Source organism: Notamacropus eugenii, chromosome 6, assembly GCF_028372415.1.
Source record: "Notamacropus eugenii isolate mMacEug1 chromosome 6, mMacEug1.pri_v2, whole genome shotgun sequence".
Taxonomy (NCBI): domain Eukaryota; kingdom Metazoa; phylum Chordata; class Mammalia; order Diprotodontia; family Macropodidae; genus Notamacropus; species Notamacropus eugenii.
Genome location: NC_092877.1, coordinates 225802530 through 225818623, shown reverse-complemented (window position 1 = coordinate 225818623; position 16094 = coordinate 225802530). Strand labels below are relative to the sequence as shown.

Below are 16094 nucleotides of genomic sequence, written 5' to 3'. Positions count from 1 at the left end.
GCTAAATTTCATTGTGGTTGTTTTTGTTAAATTACATAATCCATAAAATAATATTTAAGGGAAAAATGACAGCTTCTTTGAATTGCAAACTCTGTAGTAACGTTTAGTTTTGGTCGCCTCTCTGATGTAGTTTTTTGACATTCGAGAGGGAGAGAGGAGGGAAGGGGCTGTTTCCAGGAAGACTGTAATTAATGGTAGTTTACACTCTTCACTGAGTTTGTTATAATGATTTGAAATCTAAAGGAGCATGAAGGAAAATATGTTTTACTTCTCAAACATTTTCTATTTAGAATGACATTTCCATCCCCCTCCCTTATTTACACAAAATGTAAAACGTTTCAATGTTAAGCAGTTCCTTGAATTTTACTGGGTTCTTCTTCTTTTATCGTAACTCACATTGTTGCAAGAGGGACATTATGTCAAAAGAAAGAAAAAAAGAACCGTCAGAATTAAAAATGGAATGTATTTTTCATGTTTTCTTTTGTTTTTTTTATGGGATTTCTGTGTTATCAAATTCAAGCCAGATGAGAGTGTTCTTTCTGCCCTGCCAGTAGTAGTAGGACACCTGATTGTCTTTCACTGAAAGCACAAATAGTGGATGGGGAATGTTGCACACACTTGCAGACAACTATCGTTTTGTCCACTGATTTTGTTTAACCACATTTTTTTGTAGTTCATTGGCTTGGGAAGATGAGTATGTCTGCAAATAACTGGGATGTTAAAACAAAATAAATCAATTTATCATAAGGAAGAAAGAAGGAAAAAGAAGAAAGAAAGTGTTAGATAATAGCATATATGACTGTGAAATAGATATTAAACTCAGAACGTGTTACAGCTCTTAAAATACTACCTAATTCTAATATTTTGATGTCAGGAAGAGATCTTTCTGGTTTTCTTCATAGTGACATCTTCATTAGCTATCTCAAAAGTACTTCAGACATCTGAGTAGTCACTAAAAGCTAGGGGAGGGGACAGGAAAACAGGTGTATTGTACTAAAAAGCATCAACAAAAGCACCATACCGTTCATGATTCCTTTTGGTGTTTGAAACATCTAAATTCGAACCTGTTCCATAAAATGGCCGCCTCAGCATCCTTTTAAAAGGTTTAACCATCTTTAGCTTTCTTAGTATCATCTAGGTAGGAGGGGCAGTTAGACTCTTAAGGAGTCTAACCTCATTGTTTTAGTAGATGAGGAAAATCTGAGGCCCAGAGAAGGTAGTGCCTTGTCTTGCCTAAGGTGACCCTAGATGCTTAAGAGTGTCTTGATTCAAACCCATGGTCTTGGACTTCCAATACAGTCTCTTTCAACCATATATGATGCCTAACACTAGCAGAAATATTATGAAGAAAAAAATACGTAAGCAAATATATTTCAGAGTTATTAAAATAAGAAGTAAGAAGATAGTGAATAGGAGGCAAAGCATGGTACACTAGAATGTGAACTGCCTCTGATGTTTGCCGCCTGAGTGACCTTGACCTCTCTGAGCTATAATTCTCGTCTTCTTTAGCAGGCAGCTCCTTGGTGGAGTGATTGGGGTTCTGGACCTGGATTCAGAGGACCCGGAGCTTGTGTCTTGCTGTAGACCTTTACTAGCTAGGTGAATCTGGGCACGTCACTCAGCGTCTCTGTGCCTGATTGGATTTGAGGCTTCTGAGGTCCCCTCAGTCCCTACACCTGTGCTCTGATGATCCTACTATCCTCTGATCCTCTGAATGGAAGCCCTTCCCTTCTGAGTACTGTGAGCTGGCTCTATAAAATAAGTGGAGGATTGCAGTTCATTTTTAATAGGATGATCAATAAACATTTATATTAAACTCCCAATGTGTGCCAGGCACTGTGACAGTATCGGGAATACATATACAATAAATTTTCAAATTCCTATTCACAAATAATTTACATATCAGGGGAAACAAGAAAAGAATATATATGTATAAATACATACACACACATACACACACACACACACACACTAGGTCTTGGTGTACTTTTAATAGCTTTAATAGCTGTATAAGTGTACTTACAAAATAAATATAAAGAGATTAAATACAGATTAAATAGATAATATGAAGAGAAGACACTAACAGTGAAGGTAATTGTGAAAGATTCTGCATAGAGCAGGGTTCTCAGGATGTGTGAACTTTTTTTGTTTTTACTATCGTCATAACTTTTTCAATAGAATTCATTTTCTTTGTCCTATGTATTTTATTTCATGCACTTAAAATTCTATTTTGAAGAGGGGTCCATAGGCTCCACTGTATTACCAAACAGAGTCAGAACATGTTAGGGTCCATGAAACAAAAAGTTAAGAACCTCTCGCATAGAAATTGTACTTGAGCTGCATCTTCAGGGAAGAATGGGATTCTATGAGGCAGAGAAAGTCCCTGCATCACAAATTATTACTTTTTGGTGTAATCATCAGAGAAACCAAAGGCAGTCATAGTCTGTATGCTTAAAGATGTCATCAGTTCAAACTGTCTCACAGTTAGATTGGTTTTAGGAAGACATTAGCAGTAGATAGAGCAATCTTTGCAGGACTTTAAAGTTATAAATGAGAAATATGTTTCACAGAGAGAGAGAGAACGATTGTTAGGTGCCTGGATAGAACACTTTAGGGAGATATATCTGGGTAGAGATCCTAGAATATAGAGGAATCCCAGGAGTGATTGCTGTTGGCCAAGAATAAGAGCTGAAAGCTAAAAAAGGTTTTTAGAAATAATTTTAAATTGATTCAGCAGAAGGGAGAGCTAGAATTGGGTGTTGTTGAGGTTTAGGGGTGCTGGGGAACCCCAAAATACCAACACACCAGTCCTGCTCTAATGAATTCAACTCAAGCCTTCTTACAGCCAAAGAAAAACAAAGTTTATTAAAGATTCACCACCTTGGGTTGACTCTTAAGGAGCCTAAGCGTTTGTGACACTTGTATTCATAAGTGGGCCCGACAGAATCTCAGCTAGACAGAGTCTGAGCTGGATTGAATCTGAGCACCTTCATGGAGGCAAGATGAATGTTAAATACAGAAAAGGACTGAAGGAAGCATCCAGGTGTCACCAGATAGTCTGGGGGGATGGTCTTGATAGATCAAACCCAGGGAAGATCCTGATGGGAGTGGCTGGTAATAGGATCAAAGGGTGGGGAGTGCAACAGAGACCTGGGCACAGCGATAATGAAAAGCCCATGGGCTTCTGGAGACTGCCGGATCAAATGGGAAGATTACATTTGAGTAAGAAAGTCTGGATCAAATGAAAACACCCAAGGGGAGCTGAAGGAGGCCCCCAGAGTTCCAACCCCTTAAGTGTGATTCCCCCTTCAAGTCATTATATGGAATTCAAACGGGTACAAACTGAGGGCCCACATATAAGAAGTTTCCCAAAAAGGACAGTTTCCAGTTGTTGCTTGAGATGTACAACAGATACTAAAATACTAAATAAAATTTGAATTAAAACAAAATATAAGCTATTGGGCAGACAGACCCAAAAACCCCACAAAGCTATTTGGGTGGACCCACAATAAGACCTGGGGGGATCTAAGCATTCCTTGTAGCAATCTCTAGCTCCCTTAGTGGATCTCTGGGATCCACCTGACCCATACTTCACATTCGAAATTAAACAGTATCTGGACACATGAAGCTGGCTTCAAATAATATTAATAAATAATGAAGCATTTGTCCGCCCCTACACCCCACAGTACAGAGCTCAACGGAACTGAGCAGGAGGTAGCTAGTAGACAAAGATTTAAGGAAAAGATGAATACATGGAGAAGAAGGGCAACTCAGTGCAGTTTCAGGAGACAGCAGAGAATAATAAGAGCACTAGGCATAGAATCAAGGGACCTGTGTTCAAATTTTGCCCCAGACAATGGACATGTGACAGATATGTCACTGAACCTCTCAGAGTTTACAACATTCAGTTTTCCTCATCTCTGAAAAAGAGGTAATAATACTTTAACTATTTAATCACAGGGTTTAAACAAGGGTTGCTGTGAGGAAAGCACTTTCTTAACTTTAAAACATTGTAAATATGAACTAAATTAAAACTGTACTGAATCCATGTGGTAACTAAACTCACCTTTCAAAACTGAGTTCCATTGAAAGTAAAAGTCTAGGGGAAGGGGCAAAGTAGAAACACTTAAACAGTAAACCATTCTGTATTTAATGGTTAGCTCTTCCTCTGGGCTTTTGAATAGGTGCCATTTTAGAATCTCCTAGTCTTTTAGCTTCTTTCTATAAAATTTCTATAGAAATGCCAACATTGCCCTTTGGTCAGGATTTGTGATTTCATCAGTATAGAGAAGTCCCTGTGTACAAAAATTTCCATTGATACAGAAATGAATATTAAACCTTGTCAGTAACTTACTATTTCAAAAGAATTTCCTGAAGCATCAAGAGGTTAAATGACTTATCTACAGTCACGCAGCAAGTATGTGTCAGAGACAAGACACAGATGTCCCTCTACTTAACTCCAGAGAACCCTTGTTCCACAATAACACGCTACCCATCTTGATAAATACATACAATTTTTTTCTCATATTCTGCCCTTTTAAAGGCATGACTTGTCCTAGTCTCTAGAATTCTACTTGTTCTAATTAGATAATCTTAATAAATTAATAGTGATTAGAAATATAAATCTTCTGCTTGCTTTATGCTTATCAGAAAGGGTAAATTGTTAAGCTTCTTCCTGACATTGAGTTGATGCAGCTAGCATATATTTGGAAAATCATTTCAATGTCTAGCGAAGTACTATTGATATTCATGAAGAATCTGGTTGTCTTTGTGTTATGACTCCTGAAAATACTGTGGGGTATTTTGCTACACTAATTTTTCAGAAAATAAAATGGCTTGTAAATAATAAAGTGCTTTGCTAACCCGCTCAAGGAATGTTGATATTATAACTCTTGGTTTACATTTATCATGTTCATCTCTATGAGAGCTTATTTATATGGACATACTTGACTCCCAAAAGAGTGTTTTATTCACCATTGGAAACACCATCCTAACAACTTTTTACTTATTTAACATGAGGTCAGATGCATTCTAATTTAGATCTGAAGTCTTCAGGTTAGATCTAAATAATTGGATTTAATTAGATCTAAATAATTATTTATCTAAATTTGGAGGTTTCATTGAACAAGAAAATGTTTTTTAAAATATTGTACTAATTTTTATCTTTTAGATGTGTAGTGGATTGAGCTATGAGTGGTAAATATAATTGTTGTAACAATTGGAATCTTTTTAAAAAATGTATATAGACGTTTTCTACATACTTTAAGAATATTATTGGGAATGGTGTTTGGGTTTTTTGAAGGGAGGACTGTTTAAGTAAGAGTAGGGATATTTCCTGTTCTACTCAGCAGACATGCCCTCAAGCTAACTCCAACAACAAAGCTGGATTGCCCTCTCAGCATAGAGTCCACTGGCATCAGTAAAATCACTACCTGAATAAGATCTAAATCCAGTTAAATCCTGCAAACCTTAAGCACTTTATATAATGAGCTAAGTGATGGGGACACAAGATTAAATATGAAAACACCCTTGTCCTAAAGGAGTTTACATTCTCCTGGGGGAGGGGGAGAAGATGGAATTCAACATGTTTACAATGAAGAATACAATACAAATTTACAATTTTACAATAAAAAGAAATTTGAAGGAGAGAATTCTATCTGTTATGGATGGAAGAAAGGAAGCCTTAGGTTGATACTTGAGCTGTGCATTGAAGAAAACTAGAGATTCTACCAGGCACAGTTGAGGTAGAAGTACACGCCAGATATAGAAGAATCCATACATTAAACAAGTCTGATAATTAATGGTTGGTTGTTGTCCTTCATCTTCGCAGAGGACCAAAATGACATCACCATGATAAAGTGAAATTTCAGTGTGTTCGACTGTGGCTGATCAGACCAATACGAGCTCGGAATGCTCTACCACAGATTGGGCACAGATAGTTTGTGTGAATATTTGGGGTGGATATCCCAAATTTGCGCATCCTGCGTTTACTTTGCACTGTCTCAGTTCTGCTTTGCTTACAGAGCACAGCACCCTTTCTGATGTGGGCACGCCATGCTGAGCAGTCTTGTGCCAGTGTCTCCCATGTTGCAGTCAAATCCAAAGTTCTTGAGAAAGACCTTGAGAGTGTCCTTGGATTGTTTCTTCTGGCCACCATGTGATCACCTGCCCCCATGCAAGTTCTCCATAAAATAGTCTTTTTGGCAAGTGTACATTTTGCATTCGAACAACGTGGCCAGTCCATCAGAGTTGGGATCTCTGAAGCATAGTTTGAATATCTGGCATTTCAGCTCAAGCAAGGACTTCAGTGTTTGGTACCTTATCCTGACAGATGATCCTCAGAGTCTTCCTAAGACAGTACAAATGGAAGAGATTCAATTTCCTGGCATGGCACTGGTAAATTGTCCATGTTTCACAAGCATATAACAATGAGGTCAGCACAATGTCTCTGTAAATCATTAGTCTGGTAGTCAGCCTAATACCTCTTCTCTCCCAAACTTTTCTTCAGAGCCTCCCCAACACTGAGCTAGCTCTGGCAATGTGTGCATCAACCTCATTGTCAATGTGTATATCCCTGGAAAGTACACTTCCAGAGTAAGTGACCTTATCCATGGCATTCAAAACTTCTCCATTTGTTGTAACGAATGGTTTCACATGTGGGTGGTGTGGTGGTGGCTGATGGAGCACCTGTGTTTTCTTGGTGTTAATTATTAGGCCAAAATTAGCAGAGGCAGCAGAGAATTGATCCATACTTTGCTGCATCTCAGCTTCAGAGGCTGCACTGAGTGCACAATCATCTCCAAACAGAAAATCATGCACCAGCACTCCCTCCACTTTGGTCTTGGCTTATAGCCTTTTCAAACTGAAGAATTTATCATGAGTACAGTAGTTGACCTTGATGCTGTATTCATCCTTATTGAAAGCACTTGAGAACATGGCTGAAAAAATGATGCTCAAAAGCACGGGAGCAAGCACACAGCCCTGTTTCACTCCACTGGTGACTGGAAAGGCTGGAGAGCATTGTCTGGGCAAACATGCTGTAATGAAATTGACATACAATATTGATGAATGGTGAGAGAGAAGGCCTAAGAGGGGATCGTAGAAGCCAAAGTAGGATAAAGTATGCAGTAGAATAAGTATACAGGATATTCAGTAAATTAAGTATATAAGAATCAATAACTGACATGTAGATAGTACTTTGAGGTTTGCAGAACATTTCACATACATACATATGTAACATTATGTCATTTCATCCTCATAACAACTCTAAAAAGTGAGGAATTATTGTATACATATTATTGATGAGGAAACGAAGGGCCAGAGAATCTAAGTGACCAGCCTATGGTCATGGTCATAAAACTATTCAGCATCTGAAATGTTTGTCCTTATTCTCAAAGAGGACCAATGACGTCAGGAGGATGATGTCTTGACTTTGCAAGTGACTTGGATTTAAAGGAGGCTGGGCTGAGCAAAGTCCTCAGCCTTACGCTGTCCTCGAGAGTCATTGGAGTCCAGTGGCCAGACATGTGTCAAGACAACTGGAGATGACCCTGGATGCAGTGGGGGACCCTGGTCTTTTTAAGCTAAGGTCTCTCTTGAGTCTCAGTTTGTCTGAGGCCACACTCATTCAGTAATTGAAGGCTAGGTAACAATTGAGGCAAAAAATGACCTAGTTTGCCTTCATGAAAGAATCAGTCTGAGAGGGGAAGACTGTCAACAATTGCTATTTACACTCATTCTGAGTCATCGTAATCCAGACTGAGCAAGTAAGACTTGGACTGGGACCTGTTATTGGCCATTCAGTGAAAGCCAAAGGGATTTGGGTTTAAAGGCATAGTCAAGTAGCTCCATTTTAATCATAACAGGCTCTGTCAAAGCTTGGTTTTCCGGAGCTATATTTCAAGAAATCATAAATGAAAACTATATGAGACAAAAGAATTACTTGACCTAGTTTTTTTTTGGGGGGGGGGCGGAGCTGGATAGAATGAATAAATAGGGAAGAAAAAAAATCTGGCCTCTAAGCCCAACGTACCCTGTGAAGTATAAGCCATTAAAATTTATATTCCTTTGAACAGAGGACCTATGTGTGAGGGTGTATGATTCCCCACATGGATAGAGGGAGAAGAGGAGCACATGAGATGAGCTTTGAACTAAGGCTATAAACCCAGGGCTCTATCCATTATGCCATACAAGCCCATATTATATTTCAGATATTACAGTTTTTTTCTGAAAAACAAAAATCCCATTTTTGCAAATCATGCCTTATTTAATTGGACTAAGATGATGTTGGCTCCATGTATTGAATTGTAGTTCATGCTGAATATCGTTGTTGGATTCAATTTTTTATTGAGAGGGAGAGGAATGGTCTGAGAAAAGCACCCTGAATGAATAGCTAAACAATTGTGAGGTTTTTTTTTTTTTCCATCAAACATCTCATGCATAGTTGAAAGCTTATAATGAATTGCAGGTAAGAGCTTATCTATTTGGTTCTGGCTGAACCGTCATATTTCTATTTATCACAGTAGGAGTTTTTAATATTACACTGATGTTACTTTATGTTTTGTTGACTTCAATTGATATATTGGCATTTAAAAGCAAGTAGACTAGCTGAATGAGAAATCAGACTTTATATGAATTTAAAAAAAAATATTATTCCATTTATCAGCTTTTAGGATAATAGCTAGTAGAAATCCTCTCTGCAAAATGTTGTAATATACTAGATGTGTCAGTTATTTAATGGAATAAAAACTTAACTCTTCTATAGAAAGTAGAAAATACAGATATTAATGTTCTATAAAATGGCTTTTTCCTTTGTTTTTCTTTTTACCCCTTTTCTACTTTTTAATACATATTTTTCCATGATAATTTGTATCTTTTAAAAAAAATCCAATGTGTGAAAAGAACTTCAGTTTTGTGTTTGACATTAGTTTAGAATCTTACAATGTTGTTCTTCTATTGCAAACCTTATTTCTTCCTTTTCAAAGTCTTTTGTATATTCAGTAGTAATGATCAGGTTGTATAGATTTCTTGCTCTCTTTATATTTGATACAGCAGGAATTAGCTACTCTAATAAACAGTGAGCTCCTTGTCACTAATGATGTTCACGAAGCAGTTGGATGAACAACTGTCAGAGATGATGTAATAGGGATTTTTATATGAAGTTGTGCTAGATGAGTTATGATGTCCTTCCAGCTCCCTCGTGGAATCTGTGTCATCCTTGAGATAGCCTCCCTTGATTCTTCAGCATTGCACAGTCCTTGTCCAACTCTGAGGACTTCTTTTCTTCCCATTTTCCTTCCTGGTGATCTCTCCATTGCCTTAACTACAGCTATCATTCTTTATGGAAATGACTCCCAAATCTCTGTCTCCAGACTCCAGATTGTGGTTGTTGGCACAGAGGCTAGAATGCCAGGCCTGATGTCTGGAAAGCTCATCTTCCAGAGTTCAGACCTAACTTCAGACACTTACTAGCTGTGTGACCCTGGGCAAGTCACTTAATCTTCTTTGCCTCTATTTCCTCCTCTGTAAAGTGAGCTAAGGAAGGAAATGACAAACCACTCCAGTGTCTTTGCCAAGAAAACCCCAAATGGGGTCACAGAGTCAGACAAGACTGAACAACAACAGAGTATTTTGGGCATTCATCTTCTCTACATTCCCACTACAATCTTTCATTAAGCTCCGTAGTACTTCTTTCCTTCACCATACTAATACCTTGATTATTAATCTATCCCATCTAGGTTCACCTTCCCCTCAAAATATCTGTGCAGATTAATTATCTTAAAGTATACCTAATCATATTACCATTTTGCTCGATAATTTTTAATAACTCACTGTTACACAATTAATGAAGTCTAGGTTTTTTCACCTGGTATTCAAGGTCTACATGATATAGCCCCAGCCTTACCTTCTATTACATTGCTTCATATACCTTCTACTCCAGCCAAATTTGACAACCTATGATTTTACAAATAACCAGTGGTTTCCATCCTCTTATGTACATCTCAGTTCAGTTCAATTCCATAAACATTTATTAAGGACCTACTATATTCCAGGAGCCAAAGGAAGGGTAGGGTGAAATAGATGTTGAAGTCTAGAAAGTCACAAGCATATCTAGGAAGGAAATGAAGATTGGCCAACCTGGGACCCTACCCAAAATGGAAGTAACAGAAGAACTCACCAAAGGGGCAAAGAGGGCCAGTATGTCAGAATGATGTCCCAGGGTGTGGGGCCTACAAGGACAGATGGATGTTCTAGGATGAGGAAGCCCCAAGTCTCTGAAGTAAATTCCAGGGTAAAACTGCCCTTGAGAATGGGGTTGGGGCGGAGCCAAGATGGCGGAGTAGAAAGACGCACATACACATAGCTCCAAACCCACAACCCACAGAACGGCTAGAGGGGACCAACCCAAGGTGAATTCTGCACCCAGACGCCACGGAATATTGGAGCGAGGGAGATTTCTGTTCCGGAGAGACCTGCAAACCTCTCGTGGGGGGTCCTTCGCGCTGTGGACTGGGCGCCGGGACTGGGAGCTGAGTACAGCCCTGCAGCGGCTGCGACACCATGAGGAGGAGATCCGAACGGGCTACGGGGACGAGATATCCTGCGGCCACGAGGGTCCCTCCACCCACAGAGGGACCTGCAAACCTCTCGCAAAAGGTCCATCGCGCTGCAGACGCGGAGCCCAGTCCGGACCTGGGGCAGCCGCGGCTCTAAGAGGTACAGATCTGAACAGGCTTTAGGGTCGGGATCTCCAGTGGCGGCACAAGCCCCCCCACCCACAGGTGACGAGGGTCAGTGAGAGAGTCTCTTTGGCGGGTCAAGAGGGGAGTGGAGTGCCCCCATGGCTCGGACCCCCCCCCCCCCGGGAGATAGAGGCTGAGAGGCGGCTGCAGACAGGGGCTCCCCAAGCGGGCGGGAGCCTGGATCCATTGTGGAAGGTCTGTGCATAAACCCCCTGAGGGAACTGTGCCTGAGAGGCGGCCCTGCCCCGACCTGACCATCTGAACTTAATTCTCACACTGAATAGCAGCCCTGCCCCCGCCAAAAGCCCTAAGGCGGGAAGCAGCATTTGAATCTCAGTCCCCAAATGCTGGCTGGGAGGACCAGGAGGCATGGTGGGTGTGAGGAGAATATTCAGAGATCAAGCCACTGGCTGGGGAGAATGCCCAGAAAAGGGAAAAGAAATAAAACTATTGAAGGGTACTTTCTCAGAGAAAAGACACTTCCTCCCTTCCTTTCTGACGAGGAAGAACAATGCTTACCATCAGGCAAAGACACAGAAATCAAGGATTCTGTGTCCCAGCCCACCCAATGGGCTCAGGCCATGGAAGAGCTCAAAAAGAATTTTGAAAATCAAGTTGGAGAGGTGGAGGAAAAACTGGGAAGAGAAATGAGAGGGATGAAAGAGAAGCATGAAAGGCAGATCAGCTCCCTGCTAAAGGAGAACCAAAAAAATGTTGAAGAAATTAACACCTTGAAAACTAGCCTAACTCAATTGGCAAAAGAGGTTCAAAAGGCCAATGAGGAGAAGAATGCTTTCAAAAGCAGAATTAGCCATATGGAAAAGGAGATTCAAAAGCTCACTGAAGAAAATAGATCTTTCAGAACTGGAATGGTACAGATGGACGCTAAGGACTTTATGAGAAAGACAGATATCACAGAACATAGCGTGAAGATTCGAAAAATGGAAGATAATGTGAAATATCTTATTGGAAAAGCAACTGACCTGGAAAATAGAATCAGGAGAGACAATGTAAAAATTCTGGGACTACCTGAAAACCATGATCAAGAGAAGAGCCTAGACATCATCTTCCGTGAAATTATCAAGGAAAACTGCCCTGAGATTCTAGAACCAGAGGGCAAAATAAATATTCAAGGAATCCACAGAACACCGCATGAAAGAGATCCAAAAAGAGAAACTCCTAGGAACATTGTGGCCAAATTCCAGAACTCCCAGGTGAAAGAGAAAATATTGCAAGCAGCTAGAAAGAAACAATTCAAGTATTGTGGAAATAAATCAGGATAACACAAGATCTAGCACCCTCTACATTAAGGGATCGAAGGGAATGGAATAGGATATTCCAGAAGTCAAAGGAACTAGGACTAAAACCAAGAATCACCTACCCAGCAAAACTGAGTATAATACTTCAGGAGAAAAAATGGTCTTTCAATGAAATAGAGGATTTTCAAATTTTCTTGATGAAAAGACCAGAGCTGAAAAGAAAATTTGACTTTCTAACACAAGATTGAAGAGAACCATGAAAAGGTGAACAGCAAAGAGAAGTCATAAGGGACTTACTAAAGTTGAACTGTTTACATTCCTACATGGAAAGACAATATTTGTAACTCTTGAAACATTTCAGTATCTGGGTACTGGGTGGGAGTACACACACACACACACACACACACACACACACACATGCACACACGCACACATACATAGATACAGAGTGCACAGAGTGAATTGAAGAGGATGGGATCATATCTTAAAAAAAAAAATGAAATCAAGCAGTGAGAGAGAAATATTGGGAGGAGAAAGGGAGAAGTTGAATGGGGCAAATTATCTCTCATAAAAGAGGCAAGCAAAAGACTTATTAGTGGAGGGATAAAGAGGGGAGGCAAGAGGAAAACATGAGGTCTACTCTCATCACATTCCACTAAAGGAAAGAATAAAATGCACACTCATTTTGATAGGAAAACCTATCTCATAATACAGGAGAGTGGGGGACAGGGGCACAAGCAGGGTAGGGGGGAGGATGGAGGGGAGGGCATGGGGAGGAGAATGCAATCCGAGGTTGACACTCATGGGGAGGGAAAGGATCATAAGAGAATAGAAGTAATGGGGGTCAGGATAGGATGGAGGGAAATATAATTAGTCCTATACAACACAACTAGTATGGAAATCTTTTGCAAAACTACACAGATTTGGCCTATATTGAATTGCTTGCCTTCCAAAGGGAAGGGGTGGGGAGGGAGGGAGCTAAAGAAGTGGGAACTCAAAGTGTTAGGATCAAATGTAATGTTCTTACCACTGGGAAATAAGAAATACAGGTTAAGGGGTCAAGAAAGCTATCTGGCCCTACAGGACAAAAGAGAAGGCGGAGACAAGGGCAGAGAGGGAGGATAGAAGAGAGAGCAGATTGGTCACAGGGGCAATTAGAATGCTTGGGTTTGGGGGGGGGAGGGGATAAAAGGGGAGAAAATTTGTAACCCAAAATGTTGTGAAAATAAATGTTAAAAGTTAAATAAAAAAAAAAAGAGAATGGGGTTAAAATCTGCAGTGTCAGAAGCACAGGTCTGTTTTTTTGCTCAAGCTGGTTGAAATGGTTTTTCCCATCTCCATCCCAGTTCTGTTTCTACTTGTTGAAATCCTCCCCATTCTTCAAAGCCAATCTCAAATGTGATTTTCTCTATAGATGTCCCTGATCTTCATAGATAGAAATGAACTCATATAATGCTTTTTATCTCCCATATACTTTACTTTCTTTTTCTTTAATTCCTAATTTTTTATTTCCTTTAGTACATTGCATTTTAGCTGGTGCTCTACATTGAATTAAATTTAAATGCATTATTACATATTAGTCCTCAAATTAGAATAAATGGTAACTCAATAAACATCTGATATTTACGAGACTAGACCAAAGAAAATCAGGCTATGAAAAAACTTTTGGAGACAACTTTTAAAGGAAAACAGCTTTTTGAAATGCCCAAGATTGTAAGATTATAGACTTGGAGCTAGAAGAGATCTCAGAGGTCTAAGTAACTACTTCATTTTAGAGATGAGGACACAGGCCAGGCAGGTAAGTTTGTAGTATCACAAATCCAGAGACAGAAGAACCTCTTAGGCTATAGAGACCCTCTCATTTGGTATGATTATAGTGAGATTTCTAAAAATTTCTTAAGTTTAAGTTTGTTAAGTTTAAAATTAACAGACAGAATAAAAAACCTGTTTCCATAAGTGTTATAGAACAGAATAAGAGGATTGTACAGAAAACAATGGGTCTCTATTATTCAGAGCTTTCTTTTCTTTTTAAATATACAATAAACTCAACTTGTAGCTTTCCAAGCTGTCCTTGCTTATATTTCTTTCTCAATGACTCTCTTGTTTATTCCTTCCCTTTCTTTCCTTTTTTCTCTTTATTTCTCCTTTGTTCTTCCTTCCTTCCCTATCTTCATCCATCTCTTCCTCCTACCTTCCCCCTTTAAAAAAACACCACTTATGTATAATCAGCCAAACAGTAAACTTTATTAAGTGCCAGGCACTCAAGATAAATTTTCACAAAAATGTGTCTCATTCTGCATCTCTGGCAAAAGGTAAAGAATATGCTTCATCATCAACCCCCTAAGAAGTTATGGTTGGTCAGTGCATTGATCAGAGTTTTCAAATCTTTCAAATTTCATTTTATAATGTCCTTATTATGGTATAAGTTGATCTCTTGATTCTGCTCCCTTCATTCTTCATCCATTCATACAAATCTCCTCAAGATTCTCTGGAACCATCCCATTTGTCATTTCTTAGGTAACAACAACATTCCATTTACATTCATATTCCCCAGTTGATGGGAACCCTCTTGGTTTCCAGTTCTTTGTCACTACAAAAATGGCTACTCCTTATTTTTGTTCAAATGAACAGATCTGACAACAAGCCCAGGGACATTGAATCATGTTCAGCTCACGTAGATTTTGTTTGAGGCAGGATTTGAATCCAGGGCCTCTAATCTCAGAGCCCAGTGCTCTTTGCAGTGTACCTTGCTAAGTTATTTGCCTCAGGTCACCCAGGTCTCACATGGAAGAACTGGGATTTAATTCAGGTTTTGTGTCTGAGTATAACTGAAAAGTTCAGCCCTCTTGGCCCACTATACTACTCTGTTGATATTCACTGATTTTTTTTATACCACTGATATTTCCCAATATACGAACACACCTCAAAACTTAAACCTTTTAACAAAGAAAAGCAGTTAAGTAAACCTGACCTGTAAATGACCAAGACTAATAATAGCATTCCATTCCTGTTGTAACCTCCCATGGTTCTTCTGAGAGTATGAAAGCATGTTTCATTATCTGTTTCCCAGGGTTAAGTTTACAGTTAGAATTTAGCAGCCTTGCGTTATGAAAATATTTTTTACCTCTTCTAAATTAAAAAAACAAAGATTACGGATAGGGAAAGAGGTTTGTCATAGTGTACAAGAGGATATAGCTATATTCAAAAAGCAATCGTAAATTTAGATTTTCTGATGTCTATATAGTAGGATTTATCTAGGTTCACCATGAGTACAAAAATACATGATATTGTGTATTCTCTGTAACAAAAGAGTCAGGCCTGTAACCTACTTTTATATACCCTTATTTTACTTCTAGATATGGTATAGTTCTAAATGTTTTAAGTAATAGAAACCAAAATGTATGAGTCAGCCAACTCGATTTTTTGATGTTATTTTGAACTTTCTAGAACTTAACAGCATAGAAAGTTTGCCCATAATAGTTTTTCAAGTACTTACTTTAAGAAGAAAAAAAAAAAGGAAAACTATAAATAAAAAAAGTCTTTCACCTTTATAATTTTTTATACATTATTTTAAAATATAACTTGCTTTCTAATCTAAATCTTTTTATTAGGAATAAAAATGGACCTTTCCAGAGAAAAGCACCAAGGCTTAATGTGTCTTATCATTTTGATGTGTTTCTCTATTTTAAAAAATATTTCCACTGAATTTAATCACTCCTACACAGATCAGTTACATGCCCCACACTGACCTAGTCCTTCTTTCCTCAAAACAAAGCTAAAGACATGAATTAATGAACTTGCCAGAAACCAACTGGTGACATTTTTATATTGTCACCATATGTGCCCACCAATTGAGAGTTTCATTTCACGTGATCCTATCCCAGCCAAAGGAACAGACTATCTTAAACTTAATGATTCGTTAGGAGGAATGATTCTTTTTACTCCCTTTATTAATGTTTCTATTTGATATCACTGTACTGTTTTATATATTAGTAATTTAGAAAATATTGAGCAACCCAATGTATGTTAATTCACAATAGAAAATCAAAGAGGAAATAGGCAGAAGTTTACTTTTTTAAATTTAAAATTGAAG

The 16094-nt window shown here is 38.8% G+C and overlaps 1 protein-coding gene across 3 annotated transcripts in view; it reads left to right on the top strand.

Annotated features, from left to right (window-relative positions):
- The window catches only part of PCCA (propionyl-CoA carboxylase subunit alpha), a 492766-nt gene that overhangs the window by 432951 nt on the left and 43721 nt on the right, over positions 1–16094 (top strand). The window contains exon 22 of one of the 3 annotated variants that reach the window (XM_072622037.1): positions 1510–1823. The exons of the other annotated variants lie outside the window; for them this stretch is intronic. Within the exon in view, the coding sequence (XP_072478138.1) occupies positions 1510–1584 (75 nt within the window). The 3' untranslated portion in view covers positions 1585–1823. Of the gene's footprint in view, positions 1–1509; positions 1824–16094 lie in introns of those variants that run through there. 3 annotated transcript variants of the gene reach the window in all.